The following is a 14,469-nucleotide window of genomic DNA, read 5'->3' on the forward strand; positions in this document are numbered from 1 at the left end:
AAACCCATTTATTATCCAAAGGTTTGTATTTATGATCTGCTTCAAAGGAGCTTCTCCCTCCTTTTCTCCTATCCTCTCACCTTTTAATAACCTCTGTTCTTTTTGTATTTTGCACAATGGAGGAGGAAATAATTATATGTCTCTCTGCTGACAACAGGTGCTGCTCCTCCTCTTCCAAATGGAAGCAGCAACTAATTCCCCTGCTAATATTTACTTGTGCTCCATGCCATTTCTCCTCTCTGTAAGTCTATTCTCAAGAAGTTAGGAAATGGAAAGGATTATGTTGTTCCTTTAGACATTTATTTATGAATAGAACATTTTTAGACACTTAAAATTAAGCTGGGGTAGGTTTTTTTGAGAAAGAACATTCTAGAGCCCTGAAATGAGATACTGAAGAGTAGAATTGCTGTGGGGGAGAAAAAATATGTCCACACAAATGCCATTACTACTGAACTCTTTTACTTCAGTCACACACAGAGCTTTCTACACTGACAGGTCTCAAATATTCATGCGATCAGATTTTATTGGCATCAACACTTAGGGGAGGTCAGTGGCAGAGTCACATGCAGGAGCATCCAGAAAAGCAGCACTTGAGAATCACGTGGGAGAGTTCACACAAAGTCTACCACACTCAGAGAATCAAATCCACTCGGTTTGTTCCATTTTCTCTGACCAAGCAGTGCAGCACAGGCCGTGCCCTGCTCTGCCAGGGACAGGATGAGATCACAGTGTCCACATGTGCTTCCTCAGCTCTAGAAATGCCCACCAAGCTTTGCCATTTGCATTATTCAGAGCTGCACACATTCTGCTCCTGTCTCATTGATCAAGTCAGTCTTTGGACTGTAAAAAAATTACAAATAATGGATTTGCAGTTTTCTGCTTTACAACTCACTAGAACAAGAAACAGTTGTTGACATGTACACAACTTTATTTTAAGGACACAGCAATCACAATGACAGAAACAGAACCATTACTTTAATACTGTAAGCTTTCCTCTGGGAACTGACTTGCACACAGTTAGATCCGAAAGCATTTTGAAACAGTATCTTGGGGGAAAACACAGCAAACCTTAAATATATTAACTTCAAACTTTATGTGCTTATCTCCTTTTGGTAGCTGGTGGCAGTTAAAGCTTCTCAAAGTCATGGCCACTTGAATTCATTGCCTCAGGGTGCATTACCCTTCCCATGAATAACACGGTACCTGTGGAGAAAGTAGGAAAGGAGGAAGGCAGGGAAAGATGTCAGAACCAGGAGGAGAAGCTGAGGTTCTAAAATGATGAATACCAGCAATAACCTCTAGAGCAGTGCTGTATGATTTTTATAGGATCAAACATCCTGGAGCTTGGTACCAGGACATGGCTCAAGAGCCCTGTTGGAAGACAGCAACCAAACCTGAGCCCTTGGGCTTGTCTGGAGAAGAAGGACAACCAACAGGATTTTTTCAAAAGGTTTCCAGCCTCAGATTTCCAGATTAGTAACAAGCTGTGAGGTTTTAACTACAGTTGTTGGCAACTCCTCTTTCTACATGCAACAAGGCCTGTGCAATGTTAGGAAGTGCCCCAAAGTGATCAAGTTCTACTCTGTCCTGATTTGAACTTTTCTTTTTGGGGAGATTTTTGGATATTGAGTAGCAATAAAGGAGACATACCCTCCTCCAGATATATTTTCTGCCCAGTGTGTCTACAACAGTAAGAATACTCAATTTATCATGGTTAAAAAACCCCTAAGACTTGGTATCCTGCCTTGCTGGCCTAGTTCCAGCTGGGATGAAGTTTACTCTCTTCTCAGTAGCTTGTTCAGTGCTCTGCTTTGAGTGAAGTCCCACAAGTGACTCTACCTAACCAGATTAAGCATCACTGCCACTAAATGTTTTAGTAAACACTGATCCTGTGGTGGGATCACAAACACAGACCCATAAAAAGCTCTGTGGGTGCACAGCAATGCTTTATCACCCAGTCACATCCACATCATTACAGCAAATTACAAATACGAGACTAAGGAATTACTTAATCCTTGCCCCTTTTGCTGGTGAGTGCTGCTCTCATCCCTCACCTGCCACCGAGCACTTGGAGAGCACAACAGAGTTATTCACAACTGTAATGGCCCTCCATTATGCAAATCATTTGCTACTGGGAACATATTTCACTGGTCTGACTGCAGCCAAGCTCTCAGGGAATGCAATGATTATGGATGCTCAGGGCAGTAACACTGTTCTCACAACAAAAATGGGGAATTTTTCTTTTCTGTGAATGTTTTTCAGGGTTACGTCAGATTTTGGTATTTTATTTGGAGAAAGATTCAGGGACATAGAAGAGGTGAGTCTTTCCAACACTGGGTACTTTAAAACAAACTAAGGAAAATTCATAATACAAGCCCAGTCCATTGGTCAAAACCTGCAATTTTCCTTTGACCACTTGAGGATGTGCTGTGAAACACTCAGAGAAGTCTGCAATATTCTCTCACCTGTTCTTCTGTTTCTGACCAAAAAGAAGAAGGGATGGTCCACTATAACTTGGGGATAGAGCACTGCCATTCTGCTGATGGCAATCATTCCTAGAGGAAAGAGAACACAGGCAACTCATTAAACAGCTCTGCCCATTCTCCTGCTCTCAGCAGAGACATTTGTGTGGCCACTGAAGTCCCACACTCAACCTCAAAAAATAGCAGAAAAATATTAATTGAAAAGGAAAGAGACCTGCAGAGTAATTACCTATTCTGGCTTTAAGAATTATTAACAATGCAGAGTGCTGCAATATGCCAGGCTGAGGGAGCAGCATATAAATTTTAAGGTCCAGAACCTTCAGAGGAGTTATGACTCCTGCTCACTCACACAGGGAGGGTGCACTGCATTAACCAGCACTGCTGGCCTGTTTTACACAGCTCCCAGCCTGCAGTGGAGAGGGAAAGGGAACCCTTAATAACTATGGAATATGCAAAAATTAAATGGGCTGATCCTGCAGCATTTGGCTGGAGTTTTTAAATAATGCAGAGGCTGAAGGTAAAATTAACTGTGAGTCAGGCAGAATTTGCCCCTTTGTTATTTTTATTTGGAGATGCATGGATTTCTCCAGGATATTATTACTAATTCCCAGTGTTTCATTTACTTCTAAATTTTCACTCCACTGTTCATGAAGACTGGAGCATGCCAGTAATCTCTGCCCATGTTAATGGAACAATTCAATCCAGACCTGGCAAGTAATTCCTCCTTTCCTCAAAGACTGGCAGAGGCAATTGGAAATCACCTGATGACATACATTGGCAACAAATGTAACTTATTTTCATGTGACAATCATGTAAACCAAGCACCTGCCCCCAGCAGTAACAGGGGACAGCTCTGGTTGTAAATTCAACACTTCCCATCTTGTGTCTCCAAATATGAGCTGATTAAAATGCAGCTGCAACAACCCTCATCTCTTTCTAACTCTCCTGGATCAAATGCCTCTGACCATCTCAATTAGTAGGTGAAAAATGATGAATGTTCAAGTTCCATACAGGAAACATAAATTGCAGTCTGTACTCTCCTGACAGAAAGAAAATAAAGAACAGGTTTTTCAGAGGATGCTCAAAATTCTTTGTAAAACATGTTACAAAAATGCCAACACTTCTCATTTTCAGAATTCTCTTCTGCAAGCAGCACACTTGCTATGCTCTGTCTCCATGCTACTTGCTATTTAGCTTTCCTGGCTGTACAGCAAATCAGTTGTAAAAAATTAATTAGCACAGAATAACCAGACATTTGATTTAATTCTGCTTTTCGATCAGGTACCTGAGGCAGCAGCAGCTTCTGATCCTTCCTCATTAACTTCTAGAAATGCCTTGTGAAATGCCTTTGCAAGGTAAAGCTCCTTGTTATCTGCAGAGGGAAAGGGAACATATTTCAAGTGGCTCAACAATAAGATTGAAGCATTTAAAAAACCCACCCCAAACACTGCCAAACCCAACACTATAATACAGCAGGTAGGGAAGGAGAAGAGCTTTCTTGCATTAAAACACCTTCTGCCAATACCTTTTAACAGCCCCATTTGCCTCACTCCAATTTGTAGTGCTCTCCTGCACCATGACTATTAAAATAGCTCAGGACTGCCCAGAGCACCAGTATAGCAGAGAGGATAAAAGAGAGGGACACAAGATTTTTAAATACAATTAGTGGGGAAAAAAGATTATGACATTATAGGCAAATACTTAGACATAAAAAAAAATTTCATTTCTGCACTAGGTACAACACAGACTTCCTCCAGGAACATGAGGTCTTTTCTTTCTTCTTCTATTTTATTTACAAGAAGCTGAAGATAAATATTTATTGCAAAAACCACCACAGAGTTATTTTTTTTTCCAATCTTGTTTGTTTTCCATCCTTCTTTGTCAGTATTTTAATTTCAGTCCGAGCCTGCTCCTGCTGAAGTCAGTGCATGTTTCATTGCTTTTTGTCAGATGCTGAAGGATCAGCTCTACTCGAATACTCAGTAGTTGTAATGCCAAAGAAAGCAAAGCCACGAGGAGCAGCAGTTGAAAAAGTCTTTCCCCAGCAGATCTCATTTGCTGCTCTGTACACTCAGCACTGAATTAAACCTCCCAGTTCAGCTGCTGCACTTCAATCACACCAGCAAAAGCCCCAAATCATCCCCTCTGGGGCTGTGTGTAATAAAACATAGATGAGGCTGCTAAAACTTCTACCAGTTCTAGACTTCAGTCCCCAGCCTTCAGTAAAGCTGGCATCAAGTTTCCACCCTGTTCCTTTAAAACTTGGGACATGCAGCACCTACTTGTCTTTAACATTAAGCAAAAATCTTAAAGCCAAATACATTTTTATGTTCAATGACAAGGAAATGCCCACTTAGCCTAATCGCGTATTTCAATAAATTATTTATTACTCCAGCACTGAAGCCCAATCCTGTGCCCTGTAACATTCACAGAAATATTCCACATTTTTGCTCCCAATGCTTTATTTTGTACAGTTTGGTGGTGCTTATGGAACCCCATGGTATGTTTCTGATAAGAAATAGCACCTCAGAAGTTTGGTCTCCACCTGATGAGCCGAGAGTCCCTAATTCTGACAGCACAAACACTGCTAACATTTGCCATCAGCTGTAGAAGTTTGTCTACTTGTGAATGCTTTCAGGATCTGAGTAACAAAACCAACTTTTAAAGTTGACAGGAACACAAAAAGTGCCACTGCAGATGAGACCAGTACATCCAGTCAGTCCAGCCCACTGCACCAGCTTGGAAGTGTTGCTTCAGAAGAAGATTCAAAAAGCCCTACAGATGAAAACTGCAGCACAACTGACAAGAGAAAAACATCCTCTCACCCAGCACATGCCTTTTACCCTAACCCAAGTCTCTATACACAGAGTGCCTTTATTCAACATAGCATGAGTCCTGATTGCTCTGGAGCAATTTCATTTTTCTCAGTCCTGCCAATCTCAATGAGCACGCAGCAAAGATCCCTGTGGTTAAGTTTTTCATGAGAGAAGCACATTCTATTTGTTTTCCATTTGTTGCCTTTCACTTCATTGGATATCTTTGTCCTTGGATGATGAAAAGAGCAATTCCACATCCCAAATTACCTTCTCTAGATTCTTCTCTTTATGCTGCTACTATCACATCCTTCTCATTCATCTCTCCCTGCAGTGAATGAATCTATTTTCAAATGAAAGCATAATGTTGTCCCTGAGAGTCCAGGCAGCCTTTTCCTTGATCCAGGGTTTGACTCTCACATCCCTGGCTGCAATGCTCCCATACCACACCCATCTCCTCAGGACAATCCAATTCCCTTATGGCTTTCACAGGGGACAAGGTGGGGTTCACCTGAGCTTCTCCCATCACATTATTTCTCTCTAGGAGCTTCTTTGAATGTGGATTTCCCTAAGAACCATCCAGATTAACATCTCAGGGAAGTTCCCTGGGGATTTGGTGCCAAAGTTCCAGCTTTGTGCAGGAGCCAGGGCTGACCCATGGGGGAGGGAGCTGGAGCTGCCCCCTAATGAACACGACTCCGCTGGCATCACACTCCATTTGTCACTACTCTCCATATGTCTGCAAACTCCCACTCAGCTGCCAACTGGCTGCTCTGCAAGTCTCATTTTTTAAAAAAAAGATATCATGTGGGTTTATTGGCTCTTCTTGCTTAGGCTGTCCCAGAAAAATTACATGGACGTCAGTCAAAACTTCCAAGAGCTATTTACTGAACTGACGCTCTTCTAACTACTCTGTATTGTGAAGGTAAGTCACTGAGATCACCTCATTGCTCACTGTCACGCAGGTCACCTTGCTGCTTTTAAGACTCTATAAACCAGCCAGAAATATTATAATCATCTGAAGGAGAAAGGGGACTTTTAGTATTGAAATTAGTTCAGTGCTAAGTCTTGAGTGGTGGTAAAACACTCAAGCAGCAAATTTATGTGCTGTGTAAGTGATAAAATCCCAAGTAGCAGAAGTTGTTCCGAGATTATTTTGGACACCTGATGGAATCAGATGCAAGTGAATACTGTCAAAGTCCTTTCTGAAAGTGAGAGTCAGCTGACAGCCAAACAGGAATGTCCTCCTACTCACCTGTGGTAATTGTCCAAAAACTTAATTTCTGCAAGGGAGTAACATTTGAAAAGTGCACCTGGATTAACACTCTCTCTTTGGTTGCTCAGAATCCAGACAATCCAGAAGGTAAAGCTGGTCCTTCTGGTTCCATTTCTCAGATTGAAGGGAAAAAGCAAAAAATTCTGAATATTGAAAAATAATCCTGCAATTTGGTTTGCATCCACTAAAGCCACACAGAATTTTGCTGAGCTCACCAATCTGCCTGGATCTGATGACAGGATTAGGGCTGCTGTTGGAATTGCAGGCGACTTTCCCTGACAGCAATGCCAAAGCAACAGGACAGGAGGAGGAGAGGATTTTTAAATGCAACCAAATTTCTCAAAAATCTCTTCAGATTTAATTTGATTTATATTTACCTAAATTAAGTGTCCAGTTAAAGATTCTGTTGAAATGTCTGTATTTAAGGCTTCATGAAATGCCAGATTTTCCAGGGGGCTGACCCTGACGTGCACATAGACTTCCAACTTTCACTTCCTTGCCACCTGATACCCAATTCAGGTGTCTGTAAAAGTCAGCTTTAAACAATTTCTCTTCATGACTTATTTTTCCTTCCTCCATCTGGATTTTACATTACGAAAAATTAGAAACAGGAAACATATTTTGTATTTTAACTACTTAAAACTTCATTTCCACAGCATCAACAGTGGGGTTCTCATTAAGGATCTTACTTCGAAACCATTTTTTAATTCTTAATTTACAAATAACCTTTCCATGCCCAGGTGGAACAGCCTCTTTTCAGTAAAAAGCAGAGAGGTTACAGTAAAACTCATGAATTTTCTCCATACACTGCTCTATACTTAAATAACAAGTAAATCTTTAAATGGCAGAGGAGTTAATTCAGTCATGCAGAATGTGGTATTTTGATTTTGTACAGTACAGTTGTCAGAAATATAAAACTTTAAACAAATCAGTAGTCACAGGGATTAAGACACAAGCACGTGATTCTTCCTGCCTCTTGATAAATACATGTCCCTGAAACATAAATGAATTTTACATGCAACTAAATAAAAGCCAGGTGCTGCCTTTGTGGTTTCCTGTGCATTTCCCATTCTCCTTTGTGCTTTTTCTCAAGTAAATAATCTCCTATAAATAGACCAGATTTTAGCGGGAAGCTGACTTTTCTTTGAGGTGGCAGAGAAATTGAGGGTGCTTTTCTTCAGAAAAATGCTGTTTCTTTGAAAAAGGGTTTTTCATTTATTTCAACTCTTTTCATATTAGCTAAAGCTAGCTTTCCCCCCAGTTTCACTGGAAAAGTGGAAGTGGAAAACCAGTGGAATAAGCTATGTGATACACTATAAAGAGTGTTTCAAACTTAGCAAAAATTAAAGGATCATCACAAACATTCCTCTGTAAATGTGGGAGGAAGGTTTGATTACCTTCTTTATTACCAGTGTTCTGACTAAGGCACACAGGTGTGCTTGTCCTGGGGACAGACAATGAAGAACAGGAATTTCCCACCAGCTAAGGACCTACCTGCATGGCTGGGGAGTCACACACGGACCTAAATACCCCCAAAACCACACAGGTAGCAGTGTGCTACTTCAATACAGAGAAGCTGTGGCTGCCCCATCCCTGGAAGTGTCCAAGGCCAGGCTGGATGGTGCTTGGAGCAACCTGGGATAGTGGAAGTGTCCCTGCTCATGGTTGGGATGAGATGGTCTTTAAGGTCTCTTCTAATCCAAACTATTCTGTGACTCTGTGAACAGCTTTAGGAGGTATTAAAAGCATAAACATCTCATTTCCACCTCATTTTTTAAAGTTATTGGCTATTTCGACTTCTGAAAATTAAGTGTTGACAACATATTGCAACAGGCAGGGGGCATTTGTGACTAAACTGCCTTTATCTCCAACCTCTTCTTCCCTGTGCTGCTTCCAGGGATCTGGGGAGAGGAACTAATTGTGCAACAGCTTAATGCTCCTAGTGCTGGGAACAAGCAGCACTGGAGACACAGGATGAGCCCTTGGGGGTGACTCCCATCTGGCAGCCAGGCACTGCAGCCATGCACCGCTCCAACGTGCAGCTGCCTCCTGCAGGGGATCACACTTTGTCTCCATTCCTAACGAGAGCCACTTCTGAAACACTCAGAGTGAACTTTCCCAGGTGAAAAATGTATTTCCTCATCTACCTGGAGAGACAAGAAGTTCTTACCAGACATGGCAGTGAGGTCAGCACTGCTGCTGAACAGCTCTGTAATTCCCAGACCTCTCCAGACATCCTTCAGATCAATTTCCTGTTCTACTGTGAACCTGGAGAATGGAAGAGAAAATTACAAAAAGCCAGATGCAAGCACTACTTACTGTTATTAGAAGATTAAATTTTCTAGGTAAAAACACCAAGATAAATAATGCAAAGTAGGAGCTCCAGTGCTAGTGACACCTTCCAAAAAAATGCTTATAAACAAATGAGTTTACTCACAGCTGGATTTTTTCTAATACAGAAGCAATCAAAAATATGCTAATGGTGTGTGCAGCCCCTGCCCATAAAACTGCAGTGCAAAATTATGCAGCAGCTAATGGAAATGCTTACTTTTTACACAAGAGGTTTTCTCTAAAACCTGAATTTAATTGTACAGATACTAGAACAGAATATCAAATGAGGCAAACGACAGCAGAACTTCCCAGAGAGCTGCTGGCAAAGGAGGAGTAAGAAAGATACTCCATTTTTACTTTGATAGTATAAGCAAAGGCCAGCAGCTCTGAAGATGAAGCATTTCTGATTCAGCTTCTAATTAGTGTGGTGGCACAATTGTAATTGGGTTTTGATTGTGAGTAAAGGGCAGGGAAAACAAAGAGTTGTTAGTGTAAATGCACCAACAAGTATAACCTGACAAAAGCCTTGTTCTAGGCTGGGTTAGTGTTTTGTAAGGACAAACTGAGATCTACCCTGAGGGCAAAATTTTGGGCAAAAGCTTGTTCTGTTTACAGACTGATTTTCAAACATTGTAAAAGCTATGCCTGGTGTCAGTAAAACAAAAAGAGACCTTTATGTGTGGCCAGAAAGAGACTGGGCAGCTGGAGAAACACAGAAATATGGCAGAAAAGTAGTAGTAATGGCAGCCCCTAGCAGAAAATGCCAGATGTCTACAGATAAACACATGAGAGTGACTATAAATGCTTGTTGGGGTGAGTTATGGGTGCTCTGGGGAATGACCAAATGAATTATTAGTGATTTACAATATGCTGACAGGGCTGGCTGTAACTGCCCAACACAAAACAGGGTCTGTAGGATGCTGTTGTGGTTTCTCCAGCCATTGAGTCAGACACAGACACACCTCAGTGCTTGGTGATGGGGCAAGTAAGTGCCAGAACCAAGTAAAATGTGCTTCTGTGCAATCTCCTTTTTTAGGATTAAACTTCCCCAACTCCATGGAAGAACAACATGTTCTTTCCAGGTGAAAGTCCAGAGGTCTGGGCAGGGCACAGGTGATGAAGAGCTGAGATGTCCAACACCTTGGCAGGCAGCAGCCTTGGCAGCTCAAAAAAGAATCATCTGGACATCAAAATAGAACTGGATAAGAGTCAAGTGGATCTTCCTCACTTACACAAACCTGAAAAAAATCCAGTACAAAATCTACTTTCATAATGAACTTATAAATGCCACTAGAAGCCAAAAATCTGTGGTGGAATGGATATTATCCAGAATCATCATTATCCAGAGAAGAATTTTAGGACTGAAAATAGGATCTGGAGATAGATCAGGACTGATAAATCACTGGTGGCATCAGCAGTGTTCATGCACCCGGTCCAGAACAATTCCAGGGCGTGCATGGAATAAAAACATGGGAACTGATTCTTGTGATTTTATTGCCTTGGAAGTTGTCAAAAGAATCAGAAGAGACCAACAAGGATTTAAGTACCAGAGGAAGCTTCTGATGATATTTGGCATATTCTGCATCAGTTACTGTGGTAACAAGTCTGCAAGTTGCTCATTCAATCAAATTTCCCTGACCTTTAGGCTCCAAAACTAAAATCAGTTTTACTCTCACAACACCCTTGTAAAATACGTTCAGATCTGTTGTAGAGTCTTTGGTAAAAACCCTAAAAAGGATGAATTGAGACTCGATTCCCAATGCTAGAGTTCCTACAGTCCAGGACAGAGGTCCTGCCTGTGCACATTGAGTAAGTTTAGAGAGAATAAACTCAGAAATATGTCTATGTTATATTTACATTAAAACGTTTTGAAAACCACTTCCAACTGTACCTACTTTACAGAAAAGACACATGAATGTTAAAATGCATTTTATAAAAATTTCAGTGCTGTCTGCTTCCCTTTTTGGCTTTTATTCCACCCCAATATTAAATGCATCAAGCTTTCAACACAATTTAGGTGGGAGCTAGCACTGTCACATTAGTAAGGAATATCAGGATAAGAAAGTAGCAAGTAAAGTCTGCATGGAAAGCTAACTTTGAGGTAAAAATAAGAAAAATAACTGCAAAGAAGCATCTCTTTCCAACTGCAGAGTATAAGCCACAATGGAAATCAGGTGGGTTTAAGTTTCAGGACCATTAGACAGCAAACACACATCTGCTCGTTGATGTAAAGTGACCCAGAAAGCAACTGTGGCACACAGGATGCTCCTGCATACTGATCAAGGGGGAGGCTTGGGAGAGGTTTAGGGAAAAAATAAACTTGGAAAGCCTCACTGAACATGGCTTTGAGGAAAGGGAAAGCAAACTGCTTGGTTATAATGCCAAAGAATGCCTGTGGGAAGGACTGGAGATAGAGGCTCCATCCCTGCCTGGAACCTCTGGAAAGGCAAATCCTGAGCAGGTGGATGAGTGAAAGGCTTTTTATGTATCTGCTTTTTATGACCAACAAAAGAGACCAAAAATAGCCCATCAGCTGTATAAATATCAAACAATCCCTTTATGAAAATAAAACTCATTACTTCCCTTCTCTCCTCCTTGAGTTCTGTCCTGTGGTAAAACCCCACTCCCAACAGCATCTCCCTCCTTTCCCACATGCTCTGAAAAGCAGTGAGAGTTACAGATCAATTATTAATGAGATTGCCAGTATTTTAGCTGACATCAGAACCAGCCTCTTCTCAAAAGTAACAGGGCAGCTTCACACTTGGAAATTTAATTTCAGGCTCTGCAGTTTGACATAAACATTCAGCAGGAGTTACCCCTCAGCCAGATTTGGATTTCTGTGCACTCCTTACAGACAGTGATGATGGTATTCAAAATCAAAGCTGACAACCTAGAACACAGAGCTGACATTCCATCTCATTTCCCAGACATCTGCTGCACCTCCAGACTTTGGGAATGTTGAGCTACACCACACTACCCCTGACACTTGGTTATTTGCACTGCTTGTTGCATATAATGAACCAGATGGTTGTATTTGATTTCCCCCACAATCTTTTAGGTGCTCCTGATGCTAAAAATACTCTGAAAAACTGATTTAAATACTTCAGTATCAAAAATCCTGGAATAGTAAAGCTCTCAACTGAGAACTTTAAAAACCACAAAGGGAAGTCTGAGAAACAGACACTGAAGAGAAGATTAGATTGAGAAACCAGCAGTTCTCTGGGGATTTTAGTAGAGAACCAGGACATTTTAACGAAATTTAAAACTTGCACAAGCATTAGAATAAAGTGATGCATTTATGTCACTGACATTCTGTAGTTAAGCATTAACATTCCACATCAGGCCATCCTTCTTCTATTTTAGAGCCTTCTAAGACAGGAAAAAAAAGATGTGTTCATCTTGTATGGTGTCATGCAACTCTTAAAACACTGAATTTTCTGTGACTTTTCGATGCTCAGGATCTGCAGAGCCAAGGAGGATGAGGGTACAGGGTCTACTCATCCAGGAGAAGGGAACTAGAGCCTGGAGTGATTCATCCCAAACACCATCATTTCAAAAATTCCTCCGGGTTCTGAGTGAACCAAAGCAAGAAAATTCCAGGTTTTCAGAGTGGTTCTAATAGATGAAATCCCGCAGAAAGAAAGGCAAAGAGAGGAATGGCTGCATTGCTTGGCATCAATATTCCTGCCTGGACAACAGGCCCTGGGGACTGAAGCACTGTTTGTACCCAGCCTCCAGTGCCAAGCTGCCAGCTGCTATCAATTCCAGCATTCTGGTTGGAATTTCAGCCAGGTTGTCCTGAGGTGCTAGAACCAGCCCACAGGATTTCATACTCAAAACAAACAAGCAAGAGAGCAAAAAAAAAACCCCACTAACAGCAAAAACTAACCCAAACCCCCAGTCAGCTGCTGTGGGCAGGGTAAGTAAAGCAGGTTGTGGGTCTTTCTCTGGCAAGATCCTTCTTTCCAGGGCTAAACCTGCAGGAGTTGGGTGGGAATGTATTCCAGTGGGACAGTTTTGTGCCTCTTTTGTGGTTGTATCTCAAGGACAATCAGCACTGGCCCATTCCTCATCAAAAAGGGAGTTAAGACAGCAGGTTAAAAAGTAAAACCAGAATGCTCAAGGGTTTTCTTTCATTTGGGTTTGGATTTCTGTTGGGTTTTATGGGGTGTTTTTGAGTGGTTTTGGTATTTGTTGTTTTTTCTTTCAAAGAAAACAATCTTCAGCTAACACCACTTACCATTTCAGCACCGTCTAAAGATTTTTAAGGTATTTTAAATGCACAAAAAAGCAAGAAGGTTGTTATAGAGATCTGGGCACACTGGAACAATCCTTAAGAGGAGATCTGCAAACTGTAGCACCACTGTTAGGTACCAGTTCCTCCCATGCTCTTCAAGTAATTTATGTTGGAGAGACAGCTTTGTAAATTAGATTCATGGTCTGTTTCACTCCTATGCAAAAAGTGGATTAAAATGTTGATCATTTTAGTCTGGGTTAAGCTGAAAACAATGATTTGGAAATGAAAACGAGGAAGTATAATTTAACAATTCTGTACAAATCTCTCCTTAGCTATTAAGAGGAATAATACACAATTTCATTTGCACACAGATAATGCAGACAGAAATTGCAAAGTTGTGATTAACTCTGCTTCGGCAAGTCATTCAGTCCCATTACAAATGTATAAGTTTAAAAAATGTTCACTTTATAATTGGATAGCATCTTTCAAGATATAAAAATTTAATTTTATTCCACTGCTGCTTTCAATTTCTCAGTGGACAGAGCCTGGAGGCCACATTTCATAACATGCTCTTCTGAGTCACAGCATCAAATATTTATAAAGTGTTTATTTAGAGCATTGACAAAATCCTGTAGATCACCTCTGAATCCCTACTGGAAACCCAACACCTTGGGAGCATGCAATTCATCTCTGGATTTTTTTGCCAGGAGACTGCAGTATTCCTATACAGAATTCCAAGCTCAGGATAGTTATCTTTTATAATCTGAAAATAGTGAAGGTGATTGGCACCTGTTTCTACCTGGTTTGCCTCAGTATTGCCTTAATTTGCAGGTGTTTATCACGTTCTTTGAGGTTCCGGATAAGAACCAAGCAGCCTGAGGGCAGAATAAATAAGGACATTTTATGATCACACAAACCCCAGGCTTCAAATTCCCATCTGAGAACCTGGCTCCAGAGAACCCTGGAGTCTCTGCAAACAAAACCCCAAATCACCACTATAAACTGAATCCAAGTCAGAAACATAATTAATGCATTTTCAATGCCATTCATGTGTTCGGATACCCAAGACACAAATATGGAAGCTGGTTTTCACAGATTCTCTCCATAATCAATGGAGAGAGACTTCTGTTGTGGATCTCCCACTCTAGAAATTCTTGGAGAGAAGATGCCCAGCTTCAGCACCTGGAGTTCAGGCTGCTGCTGCAGGTATAAAAGGAAAGCTTAAGGATGGAAGAATGCCCATCTTTCACTTCTCATTAACGTCTAGGTAAGGTTTTCCCAAGCCTGCAGGAAAAGCAGCCTCAGAGAAAACTCCCCTCCCATGTGTCT

General features: G+C 41.2%; 1 protein-coding gene across 1 annotated transcript in view; it reads right to left on the reverse strand.

The window, feature by feature from the left end:
- Window positions 1–442: 442 nt before the first annotated feature.
- SERPINI1 (serpin family I member 1) overlaps window positions 443–14,469 on the reverse strand; it is a 44,630-nt gene continuing 30,603 nt past the window's right edge. Inside the window, exons 6-9 of the mRNA XM_042042655.1 lie at window positions 8,743–8,840; window positions 3,769–3,855; window positions 2,466–2,555; window positions 443–1,203 (exon numbers count right to left, since the gene is read on the reverse strand). Coding sequence (XP_041898589.1) covers window positions 1,127–1,203; window positions 2,466–2,555; window positions 3,769–3,855; window positions 8,743–8,840 — 352 coding nt within the window. The 3' untranslated portion in view covers window positions 443–1,126. The remainder of the gene's footprint in view (window positions 1,204–2,465; window positions 2,556–3,768; window positions 3,856–8,742; window positions 8,841–14,469) is intronic.

This window comes from Corvus kubaryi, unplaced genomic scaffold, assembly GCF_017639235.1.
Source record: "Corvus kubaryi isolate FWS band 111438036 unplaced genomic scaffold, C.kubaryi_AGA036_p1.0 37397, whole genome shotgun sequence".
Taxonomy (NCBI): Eukaryota; Metazoa; Chordata; class Aves; order Passeriformes; family Corvidae; genus Corvus; species Corvus kubaryi.